The following is an 18648-nucleotide window of genomic DNA, read 5'->3' as shown; positions in this document are numbered from 1 at the left end:
CAATCGAATTTAATGTGAGTATAAATTCAGCATATACAGTTATATCAGACACTCGTAAAATTGTCGTAAGCAGCAAAAAAATTATTTTAAAATTTATTTTTTAAGACAAAGGACTTATTTTAAAAAATTTTTTCAAATAAAATATAAATTTATAAAATATTCATACAATCTTGTTTTGTTCCACACTTATTATTAGTGTGTAAGACCTACGAACATCATTAATTTGTGATTTTTTTTATAATTATAAATTTACATTTGCATTACGAGCGCTAATTGCAGTAAGACCGCTTTTGTGATTTTACAACCTCACAGTAGACGTTGCATAATGCTTAATAGCAGCTAAGAAATTATTTTAACAAGTAATTTTTTAAACCAAAGAAATTATTTAAAATATTACTGTCTTTTTTTCAAATAAAATGTTTAATAAACCTTTCATAAGCCTTATTTCGTATCATTTATTAATAATCTACGTAAGATCTACGAAGGATCATTAACTTGTGATTTTTGGATAATTTTATTAAGTACCTTTTATGAAATTAATTGTTAATATTTCACAACCTCCTTAACTTTTTCACAAATGCATCCTTTTTTCTCTCTTTAGCAAATTGTAAATCACGTTCGTTCTACAATTGATTACCCGATAAACTTCTATCTATAGAAAGATTGGTAGAATTATGACTAACAAACTAATATTGATAAGAATTGTGTCGCATTATTTACTGAGTTATTCAAAAAAAGAAAAACAAATAATTTTATCCCCTTCCTTCTACTAATATAAAAACATGTTTTCAGTGTACAGAACGGGGGGAGGGGGGGGATACGGAGGGCCACAGGAAGAGCATGAACAATCAAAGATGCGCTATATATTTTTCGATCATTTTATTAAGTTTATCATAATGCTTCAAATCGATACAATGATTTCTGTGGTATACTGTTGTCTTTCGGGCCACAACGTCGACGATCGTCTCTCCCGCGCACGGACGTTTGTGCTCTGAGATCATCATACACGAAAATGCGTATACGAAATCGGCAGCGAGGACGCCGCGTAGCGTATTTCCGATGTGTAATATGCAAAGTGAGGGAGGCGCGCTCTCGCGTTGTTGAAACACGAAGAAATCAATCCAAAAATATCGTCGTCTCTGTGAGTGCGATCCGAAATCATTGGGCAAATTGGTCGAGTCGGGCAGTCGGTGAAACGGGAAGGCGGAAGTAGGGTATAGAGAGGAGATGATAGGGCTTGCTCTTTAAGTGACGACAGTTAACGCCGTGACACCGATGACACTTCGAGAGGCGAAAAAAAGACAAAAAATAAGGAAAAAAAAGACAGTTAAATACACTTTAACAATCAGCGTTCTTATCAGCGTGCACGTCGAGCGTGTACGACCGTTTCTCGTTACTTCTACATCTTCTGCCTTCTTTCTCTCTCTCTCTCTCTCTCCGCTATCGCGTGTAGACGGAAGTCAAAGATGACGATGGGGGTGAGTGACGCGGGGACGAAGGAGAAACGGAGAAATCGGGGGTAGTGATGATGGTAAAGGAGGAGGAGGAAGAGGAGAAGGAGGAGGATGAAGGGAGAGGAAGAGAAGAGCGCACGAAGGATACAAATATATAATAATATCTTATACCGCGCGTATTTTCGTTAAGTACGCTAAACATTATTTCTTCCTTGTCAATCTCTCTCGCGTACGCACACACTCTCTCTTTCTCTCTACCTCTTATCTCTTGCACGCTGCATCGGTATTATCGATCTGTATTTTTTTTCCTTTTCTTCGTTTTGTTATCGTTTTATTTAATAAATGTTAGAGTAGAGCCTATAAAGGGACACCCGGAAGTGCGCTCATAGCGAACCTCGGGCGCGCTTTTTTTTTTCTCGTATACTAGCTGTGCCGGAACGCACTTGTACTGGTCGCGCGATCGGCGAAGGATTCGGCTAAAGATAGTGCGGCCATCGAGATCGAGGAGAGACGCGATCTCGAACGATCGTCGCAAGAGGATCCGCTTGTCCGCGGCCGGCACGCCGATCGCGAACGAATTCCCAACATCATAGTCGCGGTTGTCACGCGAAACGGAAATCGATTTCGTCGTATTTTACATTACTCGCGCGTAAAAAATTAAGCAACGACTCCAGATGTATCTCGAGAACGAGCGAATTTGCTTCAACTTTCTCTCGTTGGTACATTGAAGGAAAAAGGAACGGGTTTTCTATTCCTGAACTGATTGCACTACCGCGATCAAGAACAATAAAATGTTAAAGATGCTGTTCTTTATTGTAGCGCAACACACGGCATTCAATGCCGTCCCATTGCAACAACATTCTCTCCTCTATTGAGGACTAGAGCCACTAATAGTGGCGCTAGTTTGATTAGCACCTCTACTAGTGGCTCTAGCCCCCGATGGAGAGGGATGTTGCTGTAGTGGGAATCAGAGTGCTTGCGGATCAGAGTGGCAACTTTGGTCAGTGCCAGAGTTCATTGAACTGGATACGTTACGTCTGGAGCTAGTGCAAGCAGTGCAAAAACTGTCGAAACAATCAAATGGCCGTCAATTTCAATGTAAAAATCCAAAAATAATAACAGATTAAACAACAAATATAAAAAGAAGAGCTTTCTTTGACTGCAATATTTATATTTTAATATAAATAGTATTTAAAATTCACATATACAAGTTAAAATCATTACCAATTACTATTGAAAAATTAGTAATCATTAACTCCTTCCGTATGACACATTGGTGATCCGCGCTGCACTTTTCATTGAAACCATTTGATATTTTAATTATAAAAGAAGAATATAATTATCAGAGATACTTTCTCATAGTATGTGAATACATAATAATGATGTATGGTGATTGTGTCATATTAATATTGATTAATATTATAGTAGGTCACCGCAGAACCTACCGCGGCCCTGAAATCATTTTTTTATTTGAGATATCGAACTAACACTATCGTTATAATCTTTAATTTCTCTACATATAAAAATTGACTGATATAAAAATGATTGATCGATTTATATAAAAATGTTAACAAGTCAGGCACTATAGTAGTAAAAAGTAATATTTTTTGTGAAGACTGTCTCAACAAATCATATCTACGTTAATCATGTTTTAATACAAAACATATTTTATCTTAATATAAAATGTTTATTATTAATAATTATTTATGTACAATTCCACAAATGTTACATGACGCGGCATGTTACTTTTACTATATACTGTGCTTAGTTTTCGCTTGCTCTAGTATAATCTTAGCGCAGTTACAGTTCAGATATAGAAAACAAATCTATGGTTCATTGCAATGCTTGCTTGCAACCGTCCGTTCTCGCTAGCCTGGATTTTCTGGATTTGGATCTACACGACAATCGTACGCGAGTCGCACGATCGATATGAAAATCGTGTCGGGCGTTTCAACAGTTCTTTACTTTATCGCCGAAGGTTTAACGTTTGGGCAGAATTCGATCGAAATAGGAATGAAGATGAATTAATAAGAAAACGAAACGCGAGAAGAGAATTGCATTCGGCAGCCGATCTTTAGCCGAACGATTCGCTTGCGACATATTATTTAACAACAGAGTTTAACCACCTTATCGCTCGGAGGATACTCGTAACTCTCCATTTTCGTCTCGGCTTTGTTTATACAACGAATGGGATATCCTTTTTCTTCCTCGATTTTACCTACGTGCTAGGAAATCAAATATGATCCATCTGTAATTTATTACGATGACGAAATAATTGATGAACGGTAAATGGAAAAGAAAGGAGGCAAAAAAATTGTGACTCCGACTAAGGTGTGAACGTTTGAAAAAAAAGAAGAAAAAAAAACGTACATCTCTCTTTCTCTTTCTCGAGTCGACGATAAGCTTTAATAACCCATAGAGATACTTGCTATCATCATGACGATACAATTACAGTTTGCGATTATCACAATGCGAGAACCGCCAATAATAATAGTAATAATAATAATAATAATAATAATATCAATGATAATAATAATAATGGCAATAATATAATTAAAAATAAACTAATTAATAATAACTAATATATAATAATAATTTTCGCCATACTAATTACCATCGTCATTACAATGATTCATTTAGCCGTTATGGTTGCCTATATACTATCCTCTTTTATATACTTCTATATATATAGCTACAATATATAATATTTTCGTGTTGAAAAATCGTATACATTAATGTTGTGTCGCAGGACCATTGCTTCTCTAGTTCTCTCTCTCTCTCTCTCTCTCTCTCTCTCGTTCATTCTCACACCTTTATTTCTCTCAATGCGTCTGCTATATATCATTCCGCGTTCCGCTATATATATTTTTTTTGCTCTTGATGGATCGCAGATGAGAGGGGTAAGAAGGGAGGAAAAACACTGTCGTCGATGGCTGGAAGCATTCGTGTCGATATAGATAGAATCTTCAAGTTAAAAGTTTGGAACGCGTGCCGAAGAAAATCGCAAATCGCGGAATATCGCTCCGTAACGAATCGCGGGTCCCCTCAGTCCCTCTTTTCGCTCTCGCACAGGCCGTTTATAAAGCGTTCCGCGCGGGCATTAACTTCGGAATGCGGCTTTTCGCTTCGTAAAAAGCTTAGAAATATTCGGTGAGACACACTGGCAAGATCCGCTTCGCGAGATCTGTCGAGGGGGAGGAGATCCCGACCTCAAGAGCAACATTTTCGAGTCTCGGTTGACATTAGCGTAATGTGGAAAATTGAAAGAAACGTAAAGAAGAGAAATGCGCGCACGAGTAGAATTGACATCTCTCGGCTTTCTTTTTTTTTCTTTTTTTACAGATTCGCGGGCGAGAAATGGCGTTCGAGGGGACAGCGAATTGGATGAAAATTCTGGCCGATTTTAGGCGAGAACACGAGTGCCTCCAGACACGAGTGCATTACGTAATCTTAATAGCTTAATATCGATTTTTAGTTCGTATTACTCGCCGTTCAAAGGCGAGCCTCGGATCACAGATAGTGAGGTGATCGGATTACACGAGCGTTATCGCGATAACAACGCGGGTTTCGTATTCGTATTCTTTTCTGCTTCTCTTTTTTTTGCTCACTCTCGCACTTACGCACACGCACACGCACACGCACACCACACACACACACACACACACACACACACACACACACACACACACACACACACACACACACACACACACACACACGCCGCACGCACGCACGCACGCACGCACATATATATAATTTGTATGTATAATGCAAAATATGGATTTTTTATTCTCTCTCTCTCTCTCTCTTTCGCCTTTTTTTTTAAGTTTGTCAGTATGCGTTCTTCCTGCGTTTCTCCTAAGGATTTCAAGGCGACAGCTCCTGAAAGCAAACAGCATCCGGCCGTGTACGCGCGCGATGCGAATTCACAGTGGCGTGAAAAAAGATCATCCGAGAAGATTCGCAAGAGGGACCTATCTTGTCATCGTCTTCGTCGGAAACGGTCTCGCAAACCGATTCCGAGCTGATGCAGACGTATACATCCGTGGCAAACAGTTTCGTTTACCCAGGAAAATACCGAACATCTCGGACTTGTCCTCAAGCGACTGTGCACACGCGCGCGCGCTCACGCCCAGGTCGAGGGGTATATCTTTACACTCTCCTGCTCTTTTTTTTTCTTTTTCACTCGAAACGCAATCCTCGTGTGTCCTCTGCTCGGTTCGTTACAAGAGATCTCTTTTCTCGCCGCACGCGGAGTGGCGTGCAAGTTATACAGATACGAAAGTATAGAATGTATATATAATATATATATTTTTTTTATACACAGGTATATATACGTATACACAATACATATGTACCTACGTACGTACGGCCAACTAAGGGTAGACAGGCGCAATCACGTGTGATGTCAGATCGAATCCCATCGATCGGCCGCGCTTAGGATTTCGACGTCGTGAAAACTGGACAATCGACTTTCCTTTTTTAAATCGCTGCCGATTTCGGATTCAACGCTCTGTGCGTGCGTGCGTGCGCGCGCGCGTGTATGTGTGTGCGTGTGTGTGTGTGTGTGTGTGTGTGTGGTACGTGTTGATATGTGTGTTGCGTGTATCATGGACGTTGAAATTGATAAAAACAAAAAGATAATTGGAGAGAAACCAATTTTAATCTTTAAGTGGGGGTGGATGGGGTGGCCACAACACTTCAGAAATAATTTCCTTAACCCTCCATTGCTCTTGTATGAGGCGAACGTTCGCTTCACATTTGATTTTTTTAATTGTACAAAAGTACTCTAAAGCTTTCTGATTTTTCACTTACCTTTTAGATTATATTCGAGTATTATTTTATTTGCTCAATTTCGTTTGGTATAATTTTTATTAAAGGCTTTGAAAGTGTTGTAAGCTACTCAGAGACGTAAGGCCGTTAAATGATATAGGCGAACCAAATGATTGGAAGAACAGAGGAGCTGTTGGAACGAAGGATTCCGAGTTCAAATCTCGGTCGGCTCCTTTAATTTTTCTATCACTTACAGTTTCTTAAAATGTTGACATATGCGTACGTTACTCATAACAAGAACAAATACGTACAAATCTTGGAGGTCCTATGAACTCAATGGCCAGAGTGTACAGTCATATTATCAATAATAGAGTCAAAAAGACTCTTCAGCTCAACTAGTTATTAAAGAACTTAAGAAAAGGAGTCTTTCAAAGCTTGAAATAAATTTAATTATAATTCAATACTCTATTAAAAATATCACAAAATTCAATGTATTTTTAAGTTATACATTAAATTCAATGTACGTTAAATTTTATGTATCTTAAACTGAAAAGCATGTGCATGAAATTTAATGCATTTTTGACAACATTAAATTTACATTAAATGTACATTAAATGTTTTTAACGTGCCAGCTTGAGATTTGCTTCCGTTACAATACATAAAATTCTGCTGCCGATTTTTAACAGTGTACATAATTATAATTGTAATAGTTTGTAAATTAACATCGAATCTTCCATTAATATTTTTAATAAATTTAATCAAAGCAGACAACTTTATGATTCAAATACCTAATGTATTCGATTGAGAAAAGAATCTTGTAAATTCCCAATAATCTGGGTCTCTTGATTGATCATACGTGATTCGATCAACATATTTCGAATAGTTGATTTCGGAAAATGATTTCGGAAAATAAAAGCAAAGAAAAGGTAGCTATAAGAGAGCTGAACTTACATCGTTTCATTGTTCTTTCTGCTAATGCGAGAAAACAAATATTGTTATCTCTTTTTATCCGCCATTTTTGATTATCGCAACTCTTATTATTAGAATCTTTACGTATGTACAATCGCGACTCGCGTCGTTGCCTAACTTTATTAAATTGCTGTGGCAGAGCGACAAATCGAGCATTTCAGCCTTTTGCTTTTACAAGACTGTGTTGATATAATACAGACTGACTATATTTACTACTTTTATTTCTTTAATTTTTTTTTCTTTCACCGATTATTTCCATGTGATATAAGAACGAGAGCAATGGAAGGTCAAATAGTTGATACTTTTAGATTGCAAATGAGGTCATCAATTTGTATCTTCCTATTGTTGAAGCCTTAACGTTCTTTATTTTCACGTTCCTTTATTTCATAAAAGCATAACTAATGTAAATTTAACTTTATAATGTAATACACTAGTAAATCACCTACTAAAAGATTAATGAGACTTTCGTGCTCGGGGTAGCGCAATTACAAAAAAAAAAGAAGGGAACGGTAGGAACGAAAAGCGGTTCGTGTTTCTCGTTCGCGAAAATACAATCATGCACATCAATGTTTTAATGCAATCGCAATCCCTGGTCAATGCCTCGCATTACGAAAATCGAGTCACGAACAATTAGAAATGAGTTAATAGATCCAGAAGTCCGAGCGACGTCCAAGTTCTTTACGATGGCGTCATAGAGGTATTCCAAGAATTTCGATTCTAAGAACTTCGTTTCTGAGAGTGTATCCCGAGAACAAATTCTAAGAATCTTAGAACTTTCTTATATTAAAGTTTGATTGCTATTTATACGAATATAATAATAACGTATTTAAAAATGATTTCAATCCTTTAACGTTTCGTAAGACATATATGCTTCGGTCATTAAAAAATTCATAAAATAAAAATAGCGACTTTTATTTAGGTTCATTTTAAAGATAAAGGATAGGATTTTTCACAAAAATTAAGATAGCAAAGTTTTTTAAGATTTATTTTAAAGATCAGCGTAAAGGCTATGTGGAAAAAAAATCGCTATTTAATGTCAAAATGACGGACTTGATAGTGACGGAATGAAATGTTAAATTTTTGTTATATTCACATGTAAGTTTTTGAGGTCGCTCAATCAAAAAATGTCAAAAAAATGTTACATTTTGGCCACCATATTAGATCTGTTATTTCGAATTTTAAAATTTTAACTAGATTTACAAGCAACGATCTAAAAATCTTTAATAAGACGTAAATTAAATGCTAATTATTTCCAGAAAAGTTAGGCACGAAAGGGTTAATTCACTTTGTTGACCAGCTTTTCGAGAATTACTTGCGACTGAAATAAAACATTCCGAACTCGTCGTTGACGTACGCAATGTGCCAGGATCGTGATTGCATTTTAAAGCTAAACTTAAAAGTAAAGGACTATGAATAAACGTAGGAGACATTCTTCAGCATTACATAAGAATAAGATTGCCATGTCGGGGACGAGTAACAAGACAAACATAAAGAGTCGCACGGACAGAAGAATCGTGTTCGTGCGTGTATTGCGAAATACGATGCTTCGGCGCAGCGTTTCCAGAGAAACTAGGATCCCCGAAGAGAGAGGGATCTCTTCGAGGGATAAGCTTCGATTACTCAAATTTTCAATAGCTTCGATCGCCCGAAGCCGCGTCGTGCGATAAAATCATGACTAATTAGCTCCTTTTAGTTTCGACAGTCAAATAAAAAGAAAGGCTTGGAAACGCCGCGCCGTCGTATCCGTGTCAATGTTTCGTAGCGGTTGTAAATGTGTGATTGATCCGTGTACGCTTTTGCCCTAGCTAGGCGCGCGTGTACGTTGACCTATTGTCTTGAGAGAAACCAACTTCCGCCGTAAGGAGAGCACACTGACCCACGTAAAGACAAAGGTCGCTCGCGCGTGTCTTTTCTTTCCGTTGATTTTGCTCGTCCGCTCTTGCGAAAAATTGCTCGATAAGGCCAAGAACGGACAATAAGAATGCGCGTTTAATCGTTCCGCGGCCGATGATTCTCTTTGATTCCGAGCACCGAGGTACGCTCGCGTATACATTTGTTGATAACAGTCAATAGTCAATAGTCAGACGACTTAATTGCTCCGTCATCTTCCGAGTTCCGAGCTTGCCACCTGCCTTCTGCGACGATCTACCGCTTGGACATCCACGCATACCTCCGCACGCACCCTTCTTCTTTCTGATACAGAACCAAAACGAGAAGAGAGTTGCTCAAAGATCGAAAACGAACGCTACTTATTAGGAACACCAGCGGAACGACTGTATCGTGTATGCTTCGTGTAAGTTTTTTTTTTTTTCCCCACCGTGTTGTTTCGTGTTGTATCTTGTCGATGGGATTGCGATGCTGTATGAGACAAAGTTGCCAATACCGCGGACGAGCAACCATCCCCTCCAGCCTCCAGGAAATAAACGTCGCTAGTACTGGCGTTCAGCCCCTGACGGAGGGTTTAGCCCCGATCGCTCGTCCGCGGGATGGTAACCTTGGTGTGAGAACTCGGATGTTCTCGTTTTTTCGCTCGCTCGCTCGCTCGCTCGCTCGCTCGCTCGTTCGCACGCATCGTTCGTACAATCTCTCTCGCCTACCACGCATGTATCCGCCTCAAAGGGAAGGGTGAGGGAAGAAAGAAAAAACGAATGTGAGAGTCTTTAGACGCGTGGTCGCTTTTCGTTTTCCCGGTCGGAATCAGAGTCCGCTGAATCGTGGAGAGGCGGAAATTCGGGCACCGCCTCGCGCTGTTGCATCCATCCCGCCGCGCCTGGCCCCCCAGCCAATGCCTTGCCCTGCGTCATGTTTTTCGATTGTTTGTTTTTTGTTTTGCAATTGATTTTTAGCCCTCTGTCTTTATCCCCTGCAGGATGGCGACAAAATAGCGTGTCATTGGTCACTAAGCCTCGCCTCGATACCCGATAAAAAAAAACAACTTGCTTCGTATCGCGTTTCGCTCTCAAAGGCGAACGTTCGGTCTACTCGCTTATTGGGTATGCCGAACCTTCCCTAAGTTCGATCACGTTGCATCGGCTACGCAGGAATGAGAGACAGACTCACGTTACATAGCGAAAATTTCAAGGTACTTGAATACTTCGCTTAGGCGAGTGAAATTCTTGACAGGGTGTTTAGCCAAATTTTGTGAAACAATTTCCCAAGAGTGAGAATTACGGATTTTTCTGCAATTTCATTTAAAATTTCAAGATTGGAGAATTTTTTCACGCAGTTTTAAAGTTTAAAATTTATTTTATTATATCTTTTAATGTTCCTCAATTATCAATAATCGCAAAGAAAAACCATTTAAGCTTTGAATATTAATATTGAAAAAAACAAAAAATAAATAATATGAACTAAATAACCTATAATGATCCGTCTATAGCACGGAAATCTAGCTCACAGAAAGTACAGAATTCGAAACGTATTAAATACACAATTTGAAACGACGTATTATTCTCTATTGTCGCTCATTTTTTTTTAAATAAAAACTTGCAAGCCACGTGAGAATGTATGTGAATGTATGCCGTATTTATTGCAAATCGATTGTCGACACTTTGCATTATTTAAAAAAAAAAAAAAAAAAATCAAAGAAGCAATTTTGGTAGAAAAAGAAATTTTTAAAGAATTTAAAAGTAAATTTTCCCCAAATTTCTCTTATCAATGAAATTCCATAAAAGTCCATGGTTTTGAAGGATAAAACAAAAATTCCGGTTTTTCTAGTAGTAAACATCCTGTTCGATATCTTGGAACAATTTCGCGATATTGGTTACGATCATTCGTTTTTCGTTACCTGCATCTCGAAAGGATTCAAACACTCATCTCAGTTTTATCCTCAAAACTTGTCACTCGGATATTATTTTCATCATCGAAGTAATTGTAAAGGTAAACGTCAAATCGGGAAATCCTTTCGAAGTCGCCGATGCAACGAGCCGGCGTCTATTCTACAGTCTACGCGAAAATCTGAACTCTGCACAAAACGAACTACAATGAAATTTTTGATTCCATTCACTTGCTCTCTATCACGCTTTTTTTCTCCAGCTTTCGGTCTTCCACCTGTTCATTCGTTCATATCCCCAATCAATCGTCTCTCTTTCTCCCTTCCTCCCTCTCACACGCACACACACATACACACACTCTCTCTCCCTCTCTCTCTCTCTTTCATGCACATACACACACACACACACACACACACACACACACACACACACACACACACACACACACACACGTACTACCTTGTAAAACCAGTACACACGTGGGCCTCGGAAAATAGCATTAACGTATAACTTGAAACGTTTTTTAAATCTCTTAAATTAGCATTGACAAATCATAAATAGTTTCCTAATCTTTCGTGACTTGTAAAAACGTATTTCTTAATCGAGTCCAAAAATGGACAAGTTTTTTGCTTCGGAGGCTCTCGTGTCTTGAAATTCTACATGCAGCCATGCATGTCACGAAAACTATCTGTCCTAGTATCTCTCCAACTATAAGATACACTCCATGTTGCCTTGTTTTCCTTCTATCAGCCTATATATATTTACATATCATATATATGTGAAAACTGTGGGTGTGTAAATGTATGTGTATAAACTGTATAAAGAGCTGCCTTTAAATAAGTCTCTAAAGATTAAGTATCGAAAGCCGTGTGTAAAGAGCGACATGAAATCGCGCGCAGTACGTAGAGTAGTGGAGTGGGTGTACGCCGTCAAGTATTTATGTACAAACGGACACAGATTCGTGTGATTCACATTACTGATGATGTGTCTTCCAATGTTGATCTCTCAGACACCGAAACTGTAAAAGGAGGGAAGCAACGGGGAAAATTTTCACGCGAATAAATTTCAAGGCCTTATTTTCCGAAATCCGCGAAATCCGCGACTGGAAGAATCGATTCGCGCTCCTTAGCACCCGTCCGAGACACTCGCTGCGATCGACTAACAATCGAAACTAAAACCTATCGCTTGCTGCCACCAGAACTTTTACTATCTACGTAACAAATGGCCTATCTAACGTATCTCTATAATCTAAGGAAAAAAAAAAAGTTTCGCTATCTTATTGCACACTTGGCGAGATCTAATCCTAAGGGAAGAGCTCAAAGGCGAGGACGTCTTTCTGGAGGGTATAAGAAACGCACGGACGAGAAGCCTTTCGCTTTCCTCGGTGCGTGGCATTTCAATGTGTACGAAACATCCGGAAAGATTAAAGTCCGAAAAATCGATCCGCGCGTCTCCTCGATTGCCGTTGCGTTCTCAAATTCTTCCATGTCGACGTTATTCTTCAGGTTGATAGAATGTACGTCGATACGAGAGACGTCAACGAGAGAGATCATTTCTATCAACACTTGGGACCGGGACGTCTCGGTTTCTCTTCGTAACGTCGAAATCGCATGAAATCTCTATTTTCAATCTCTATTCCTCGCAATGTCGTTTATCGGCAAATTTCGCCGAGTTATTCAAAGACCGCTATCGACCGCTTCCTGGCGCTTGGACTAACACGAGTCTTTAACCGACTTTATATCGCACTCACATCTTTAACGTGTGTCGCGACGCACGTGGTCCTTTCCCCCGCAGCTTGGTTCAAAAATAAATTCTATTTTTCGAGGTCTACGGAGTGTGAAGATCTTCCTCTGCAGTAAACGCGTGACAATCTCGTTGCCGCTGGAACGCCTTTGCGAAGCACAGGGTCGGCGGAGAAAAATTTCGAAACGTCGGAACACGCGAGCGGACGTGTCTGCCTGCGTACATATTGCACTATCGATGAGTTAAATGAGAACGGAACTGGCATCTCGCGCGAGCCAAAGGACCTAACAACGTCTCTTCGAGCACATTTCTCTCGTTCCTAGAGTCTCTCGAAAAATCTGCGACCTTCCTTCGAAAATACTTGTCTTTCTCTCTTTGAAAACTGAGTTTTAGGGAAAGAGACTGGCCGCTTGTTGCAACGGAAAACACCGTGTCCCGACCGGCTCTCGTCTCAGCTTCTAATTTCAGCTTGCCTCTCTCTCTCTCTCTCTCTCTCTCTCTCTCTCGCGTGCACTTTCTCTTTCTCTCGTTATTTCTAACTCTTGACGTTTCTCTTTCACGTTTTTTTTCCCTCTTTCTCTCTTATCGAGAGCTTGCGGCAAGTTTCGCTCGAATTTCTCTCTACACAATTGCGAGCGTTTTTAGGCCGGCCTGACGCATCACTGGAAACACAATAAAAAAAGCACGAGAGGCCGAGATCAATGTACACGCACCAGTCCTGATTTTCACGTTCGCGTTCTTATAATCTTTTTCCCTGGCTGTGATCCCATTCTCTCCCTCTTTCTCTCCTCCATTCTCGTTCATCCCTCTATCTTTCTGTCTCTCGCACGATTCACACTTTCCCATTCTTTCTCTCCCTCTCTCGCTCTCGCTCTCTATCTTAGCTTCGACTGCGTGTCTTTTGCGTGTCTGTCTGATCCGGTGTCTCTCTCTCACTCTCTGTCGCCTTCTAAGAATTTCGTTTCATCTGCATCAAGAAAAAACGTCATTGAGTCGGATTGGAGTTTTCCGAATTGTTTTTTTTTTTTTTTTTTTTTTTTTGTTAGCATCCCGCGTCGTCGAATCGTAATTTAAGACCCTAACAAGAATTTGTCCGATTGCGATCTTCTATTTCCAAAGTTAAATCCGATTTGTGCGGCTAGTTGAAAATTCCTCGTTTAGATTTGCATAACGTAATCTCTTCGCGAACGATAAGAGGAGAATGCGCGTCGTTCGAAATCGTCTCCGAGTCGCGAACCGTTCGCGCGATTTCGCAGCTTCCGAGAGACGGATCGTAAAGGTGATGGAGAGTAGAAGAGACGGCGCAGCAGACGACCGAATGGATCGTGACAGTAACGTAGGTGGGTAGTAGGGACCGTACGAGAACTGTGCTTGCGACAATGCGCCGTCTTTCTCCTCAAAGTGTCATTCTCGATATTTTAGTAACGCACGTTGTGGCGATACGCGCGCAAAAATGGCAAAGACGGTAAATCCGAAAACGGCTGGATTGGGAAGGAAAAGCTTTCTCGCTTCTCCTCCGCTTCGTTCGTGAACCGTGCCTTCGTCCACGCGCTTCGCGGATGAGTCTTTCGTTGCAACAAACACAGTTCCGCGCTCCTTACTGTTACTGTTACTTGTTAGATTCCAAGTACCAACCAACAGCTGATTAGAACGAGATTAAAAAAGAAGAGTGAAGGGGCGGGAGGGACGGCGAAGACAAAACGAGGCGGTGGTAAAATAGTTATGACGGAATATACAAGTGTATTATTAAATTACTTGACCGGTGCAAAATGTTAGGAGTCAGTCGGTTGGCGTGTGATAGAGGCTCTTTGTGCTCGTGTAAGAGTGTACAAAGCGAATGCTCATTTGTTACGTATGCGATTACGGGAAAAGTAGTTAGTGCCAGCTGCAGCGTCGAAAGAAGAAGATTTGTCGTCGTCGCAAACTTTGCTATTAGAGCCGATCGTGTCATCATCGAACTTTGCTATCACAACTGATCACATGTATGTACGCAGAGTAGGAAAGTAGGGCGTTACCTACTATCGTTACTTTTCTTCGCTAATAATAATTGTTACTTTTTCTTGTCTGTAACAATAATGAATTCAGTCGTTACTATTTTCGTTACTTAGTTCCCTGTTAACTTTGTACCGATTCAATAGATTTGCACCTTTCTTTAGAACGCAAATAAAATAATCGGCATGTCGAATCAAAAGTTAAATGCAATTGCTTTATTTATTTTCATATTTAATTTAATTAAAATATTGAAAAATATTTTGCACTTAGATTTGCAACTAGAGATTTTCTATACTGGCAATATGTGAATATTGAAATCTATTTTTAATAATAATATTAGAGTGCTCTTAAAAACAATAAAAATTTTTGATAAAATCTGCATTTGTGAATCACAGTCGACATTTCTACCGAGATAATATAAAGAAAAGCTGTGAAAACTAGAGAACTAGTGTAATGTTATAACGATATAATTATTAAACAATGTCATTTTAAAATCTCTCATAAGTTATCAAAAAAGTAACGAACAACAGTAACGAGTTATTTTAAAAAAGTAACGATAATGATAATGTGTTACTTTTATTAAGTAATGTTCTCGATCCTACATGTACGTGTCGAAGACCTTCTGGCGAGATCGATATAACGAGAAATTACAAATTCAATCTCATTAAAACAGTGGAACTTATAGATTAAAATAAATGACGTCTAGCTAAAAGCAAAGTTGATGCGTGGACTCGCTGTGTCTACCTTTCACGAATAAAATTACAAATGTAAATTGAACATGTTGAAAGATAGTATTTTTATTCATGATATTTTCTGATAAACGACATACACAAAAAATGATTGATCGAAAAAAAATTGTAATGTGCAATATATAATGTTTTTTATTTCTGTTAACTCCTTGAAGAACGGTAGTATGTATAGGTATGTGATGTGTTTAAAATTTATTCAAAATCCGTTTAAACTTTAGTTTTCGTAAAAAATATTATATTAATCTTTTCCCTAAACATAATGTGCTGAAACTTGGTAGCCGAAAGTTTTTGGGGTCGCTGATTTTCTAAAGTAAAAAATTTTACAAAAATTTTCAAAATACAGAGATAATCGTAAAGTCTTATATTTCATTGAATATTTTGTATTCTTTAAAATATTTTTGTGACAACATAGTACGTATTTGCAAGTTAATTTTTCCATATTCGTAATCGGCAATCCCAGAAATCTCGAGACACCAAGAAATTCAAGAAATTCAAGAAATTTATTACTAAGAAAAATGTATGCTTCAAAGGGTTAAACAAAACGGTTACGCTTTATTGAGAAAAAAGAAATAGGTTTATCGTGAAGCTATCGTGAAGTTAAAAATAAAATTGATCCGTAAATTCGCTACGTGTTTTGTGTTTCTCCGCGAACAGGTTTGAAAGAACATCGATCGAACGATAATACTGATGGAACTTAACGCCAGCAAGAAAATACGGGAGAAGATGGGCTCCGTTTCGGATCGATAAAGAAGTGGAGAGCTATACAAAAGCCGGAAGTGACTGCGGAACAGCGCAGTTACGAGCATGCATTTTAGTCGCTTCATTTCAAGCCTTGCGGCACCACGTCCCGTGCGATCGTGGAATTTCGAAGTGAACCGGATCAGCCACGAAATTAATTTCCTCTCGGGCTTTCTTAGGATGGTCTCGATTCCAATCGAGTTTGATGCGCTTTCCAAAATAGGGAATTCGCCGATGGGAAAACGGAGATGAGAAAACGTTGCGCAGCTTATTATTGGTGTGATCTCATCAACGATAATTTAATATCCGTTGATTTTGCAAGATGAAAAACACGCGGACTGAATAAGCTCCTCGACAAATAATTCATCAGACGAATATAACGACTTTTTTTAATCCCACGATAGAATTGTAGTCGAAGCGAAACATCGACAAGTGATCAACGTATTGACATGTCAGATATTGGATCCATCGGCTAGAAATTCCTACAGGAATCCCCTGCCAGGTTCGCCGAATACTCCCGCTCGCTGTGTTTACCCGCAAATTTAATTTAACGTCACTCCGTGTCACGCGACATCGTTGAAATTGTACGTCAACGAGATTTACTACGTTCGAAGAACGAAGAGCTAGCTACGCTAGAGACGTTGCAAGAATGTATCCTCGTGCGAGCATCAAAGCCGAAATTAGTGCATGTATATAATGTCAATTCGCGAATTGCGAGACAGAATGTTCTTCGCCCTGGAATTCTTTAAAGGACAATGGGCAAAATGGTCCGATTTTGGTCTCCGAAATGGCAACTAAAACCGGTGTGCTTTTCGCAGTTTTCGTGTTCTGCGATCGTTGAATCTGATTTTGATCTTTAAAAAAATAATTTGTCAAGAAAAAGTATTAAAATCAGCTCCAATCAACTGTAATTCGATTTCAAATCGATCGCTTATTTTGTTTTATTTATATCTCTTGCGCGATCAACCTTAGCGCGTACCAATTCTCGTATTTGATTGTCGATTTCTAAAATTTTTCGATATCTAAATTTGATATAAAGCTATTAAACTAATATCGTAAATTATTGTTGTTGAGTTTTATGAACGTATTAATTCGTGTTTTTCTAGTAAGTTATGCTAATGCTCTTATTTCTAATATGGTTTATGTCCTGCTTGATGATTTAATAAGGTCCTCTTAATCTAATTAATTCGTTCCTATAATAGCTTCTCATATATTTAATAGCTTTATATTTTAATATTTACCCGATAAATTAAAATTTTTTAAAAGTCAGAATCAGATTCAGCAGGTCAAAAACTACACAAAAATATATACCGTTTTTACGCCACTCGGGGGCTAAACTCGATCCATTTTACCCATATCGTCCTTTGTATAAAATTCACAACAAAGAGTGTAAAAAGGCCTATGTCAATTTAAACGGTTCGAGGTGAGGGGCAGGCAGTGCAATAAACTATGGAGGCAAAAATCCGGGCTATAAATAGTCTCCAGCGAATTTACGAAGGTCAGAGAAGAATCTAATGAAGAAAGAGGGAAACAAGAAGATAACTGACGATTTATGTGAAGGTTCTTAACGACATTCGATGAAAAAAGCAATACGAGGCGCATTTATCGAAGATTGATAAAAGAAACCCCGCAGAAGAGCTGTCGAGCGTGGCCCGGAGAAACCTCGCAAATTTTCCACTATCCAAATTCGTCTCGTTGCGTTGCATCGCAGAGACGCCGCGCCGCGGCGACTCGTTAGGAGTGCCGGCGCGCATCCACTAGCTCCATTAATATGTGAGAGAGTCAGCCCTGTCTAAAAAGTGACTTAGCAACTCCAATGCATACTAAGCAAACCTGGCGCTATTGGCTGCTAGCTGTGTATGTACGTGTATCTTATACGAGTATGTGTTTGTACGTGCGTGTATCTGTGCAGATTCTAGCCTAGTAACCCTACCCTTCGCGCCGTGACTGTCGGCGCTCTCGAGTCTATCTTTACAGGACCAGCAATATTGTATCCGGCCTACACTGTATTCTTGCAACACACGCACACGCGGTTTAATCACACACTCCCTCAGGCACGCATGTCCATGTACAAGGTTAAAGGGATAATTTAAGTTCTAGGGCCAATTAAATTTCTTCAAATGTACACAGAGGGAATTGTTTAACAAATCTAACAAATTTTCTTAAATGCAAAGAAAAATTTATGCGTTAGAATAGTCCAACTAAAGCAATATTTTAACTATAAAATGCAATTGTTTGACTTTTCAAATATATTTTTATTTGAAGGAAAGTAATTTTTTGAAATAATTGATTTGTTTCAATTAAATAATTTTATTATTCCAATAAAACTATTGTATTATTTTACTTAATTATATTTTTAATATAAAAATTTCACGTTTAAGAATGTTAAAAGAATGCGAATCTTTGTGTCTTGATACATTGTTAAGTTTCGTGAACATACATCAAGACACGCGAGAT

At 38.8% G+C, this 18648-nt stretch overlaps 1 protein-coding gene across 12 annotated transcripts in view; it reads right to left on the bottom strand.

The window, feature by feature from the left end:
• Positions 1-864: 864 nt before the first annotated feature.
• Positions 865-18648, bottom strand: part of LOC105204454 (homeobox protein extradenticle) — a 75556-nt gene continuing 57772 nt past the window's right edge. For 2 of the 12 annotated variants that reach the window (XR_005575021.1, XR_005575022.1), the window contains exons 8-9: positions 5245-5336; positions 865-4251 (exon numbers count right to left, since the gene is read on the bottom strand). Coding sequence is in view for 10 of the 12 variants with exons in the window: in XM_026138167.2 (XP_025993952.1) it covers positions 9857-9991 (135 nt within the window). In the remaining 2 variants the exon portion in view is untranslated. Of the gene's footprint in view, positions 4252-5244; positions 5337-7436; positions 9390-9478; positions 13680-18648 lie in introns of those variants that run through there. The other 10 variants (XM_026138168.2, XM_039450681.1, XM_026138170.2 and 7 more) reach the window with 6 other exon arrangements.

This window comes from Solenopsis invicta, chromosome 6, assembly GCF_016802725.1.
Source record: "Solenopsis invicta isolate M01_SB chromosome 6, UNIL_Sinv_3.0, whole genome shotgun sequence".
NCBI classification, from domain to species: Eukaryota; Metazoa; Arthropoda; class Insecta; order Hymenoptera; family Formicidae; genus Solenopsis; species Solenopsis invicta.
This window is presented reverse-complemented; position numbering and strand designations above follow the sequence as displayed.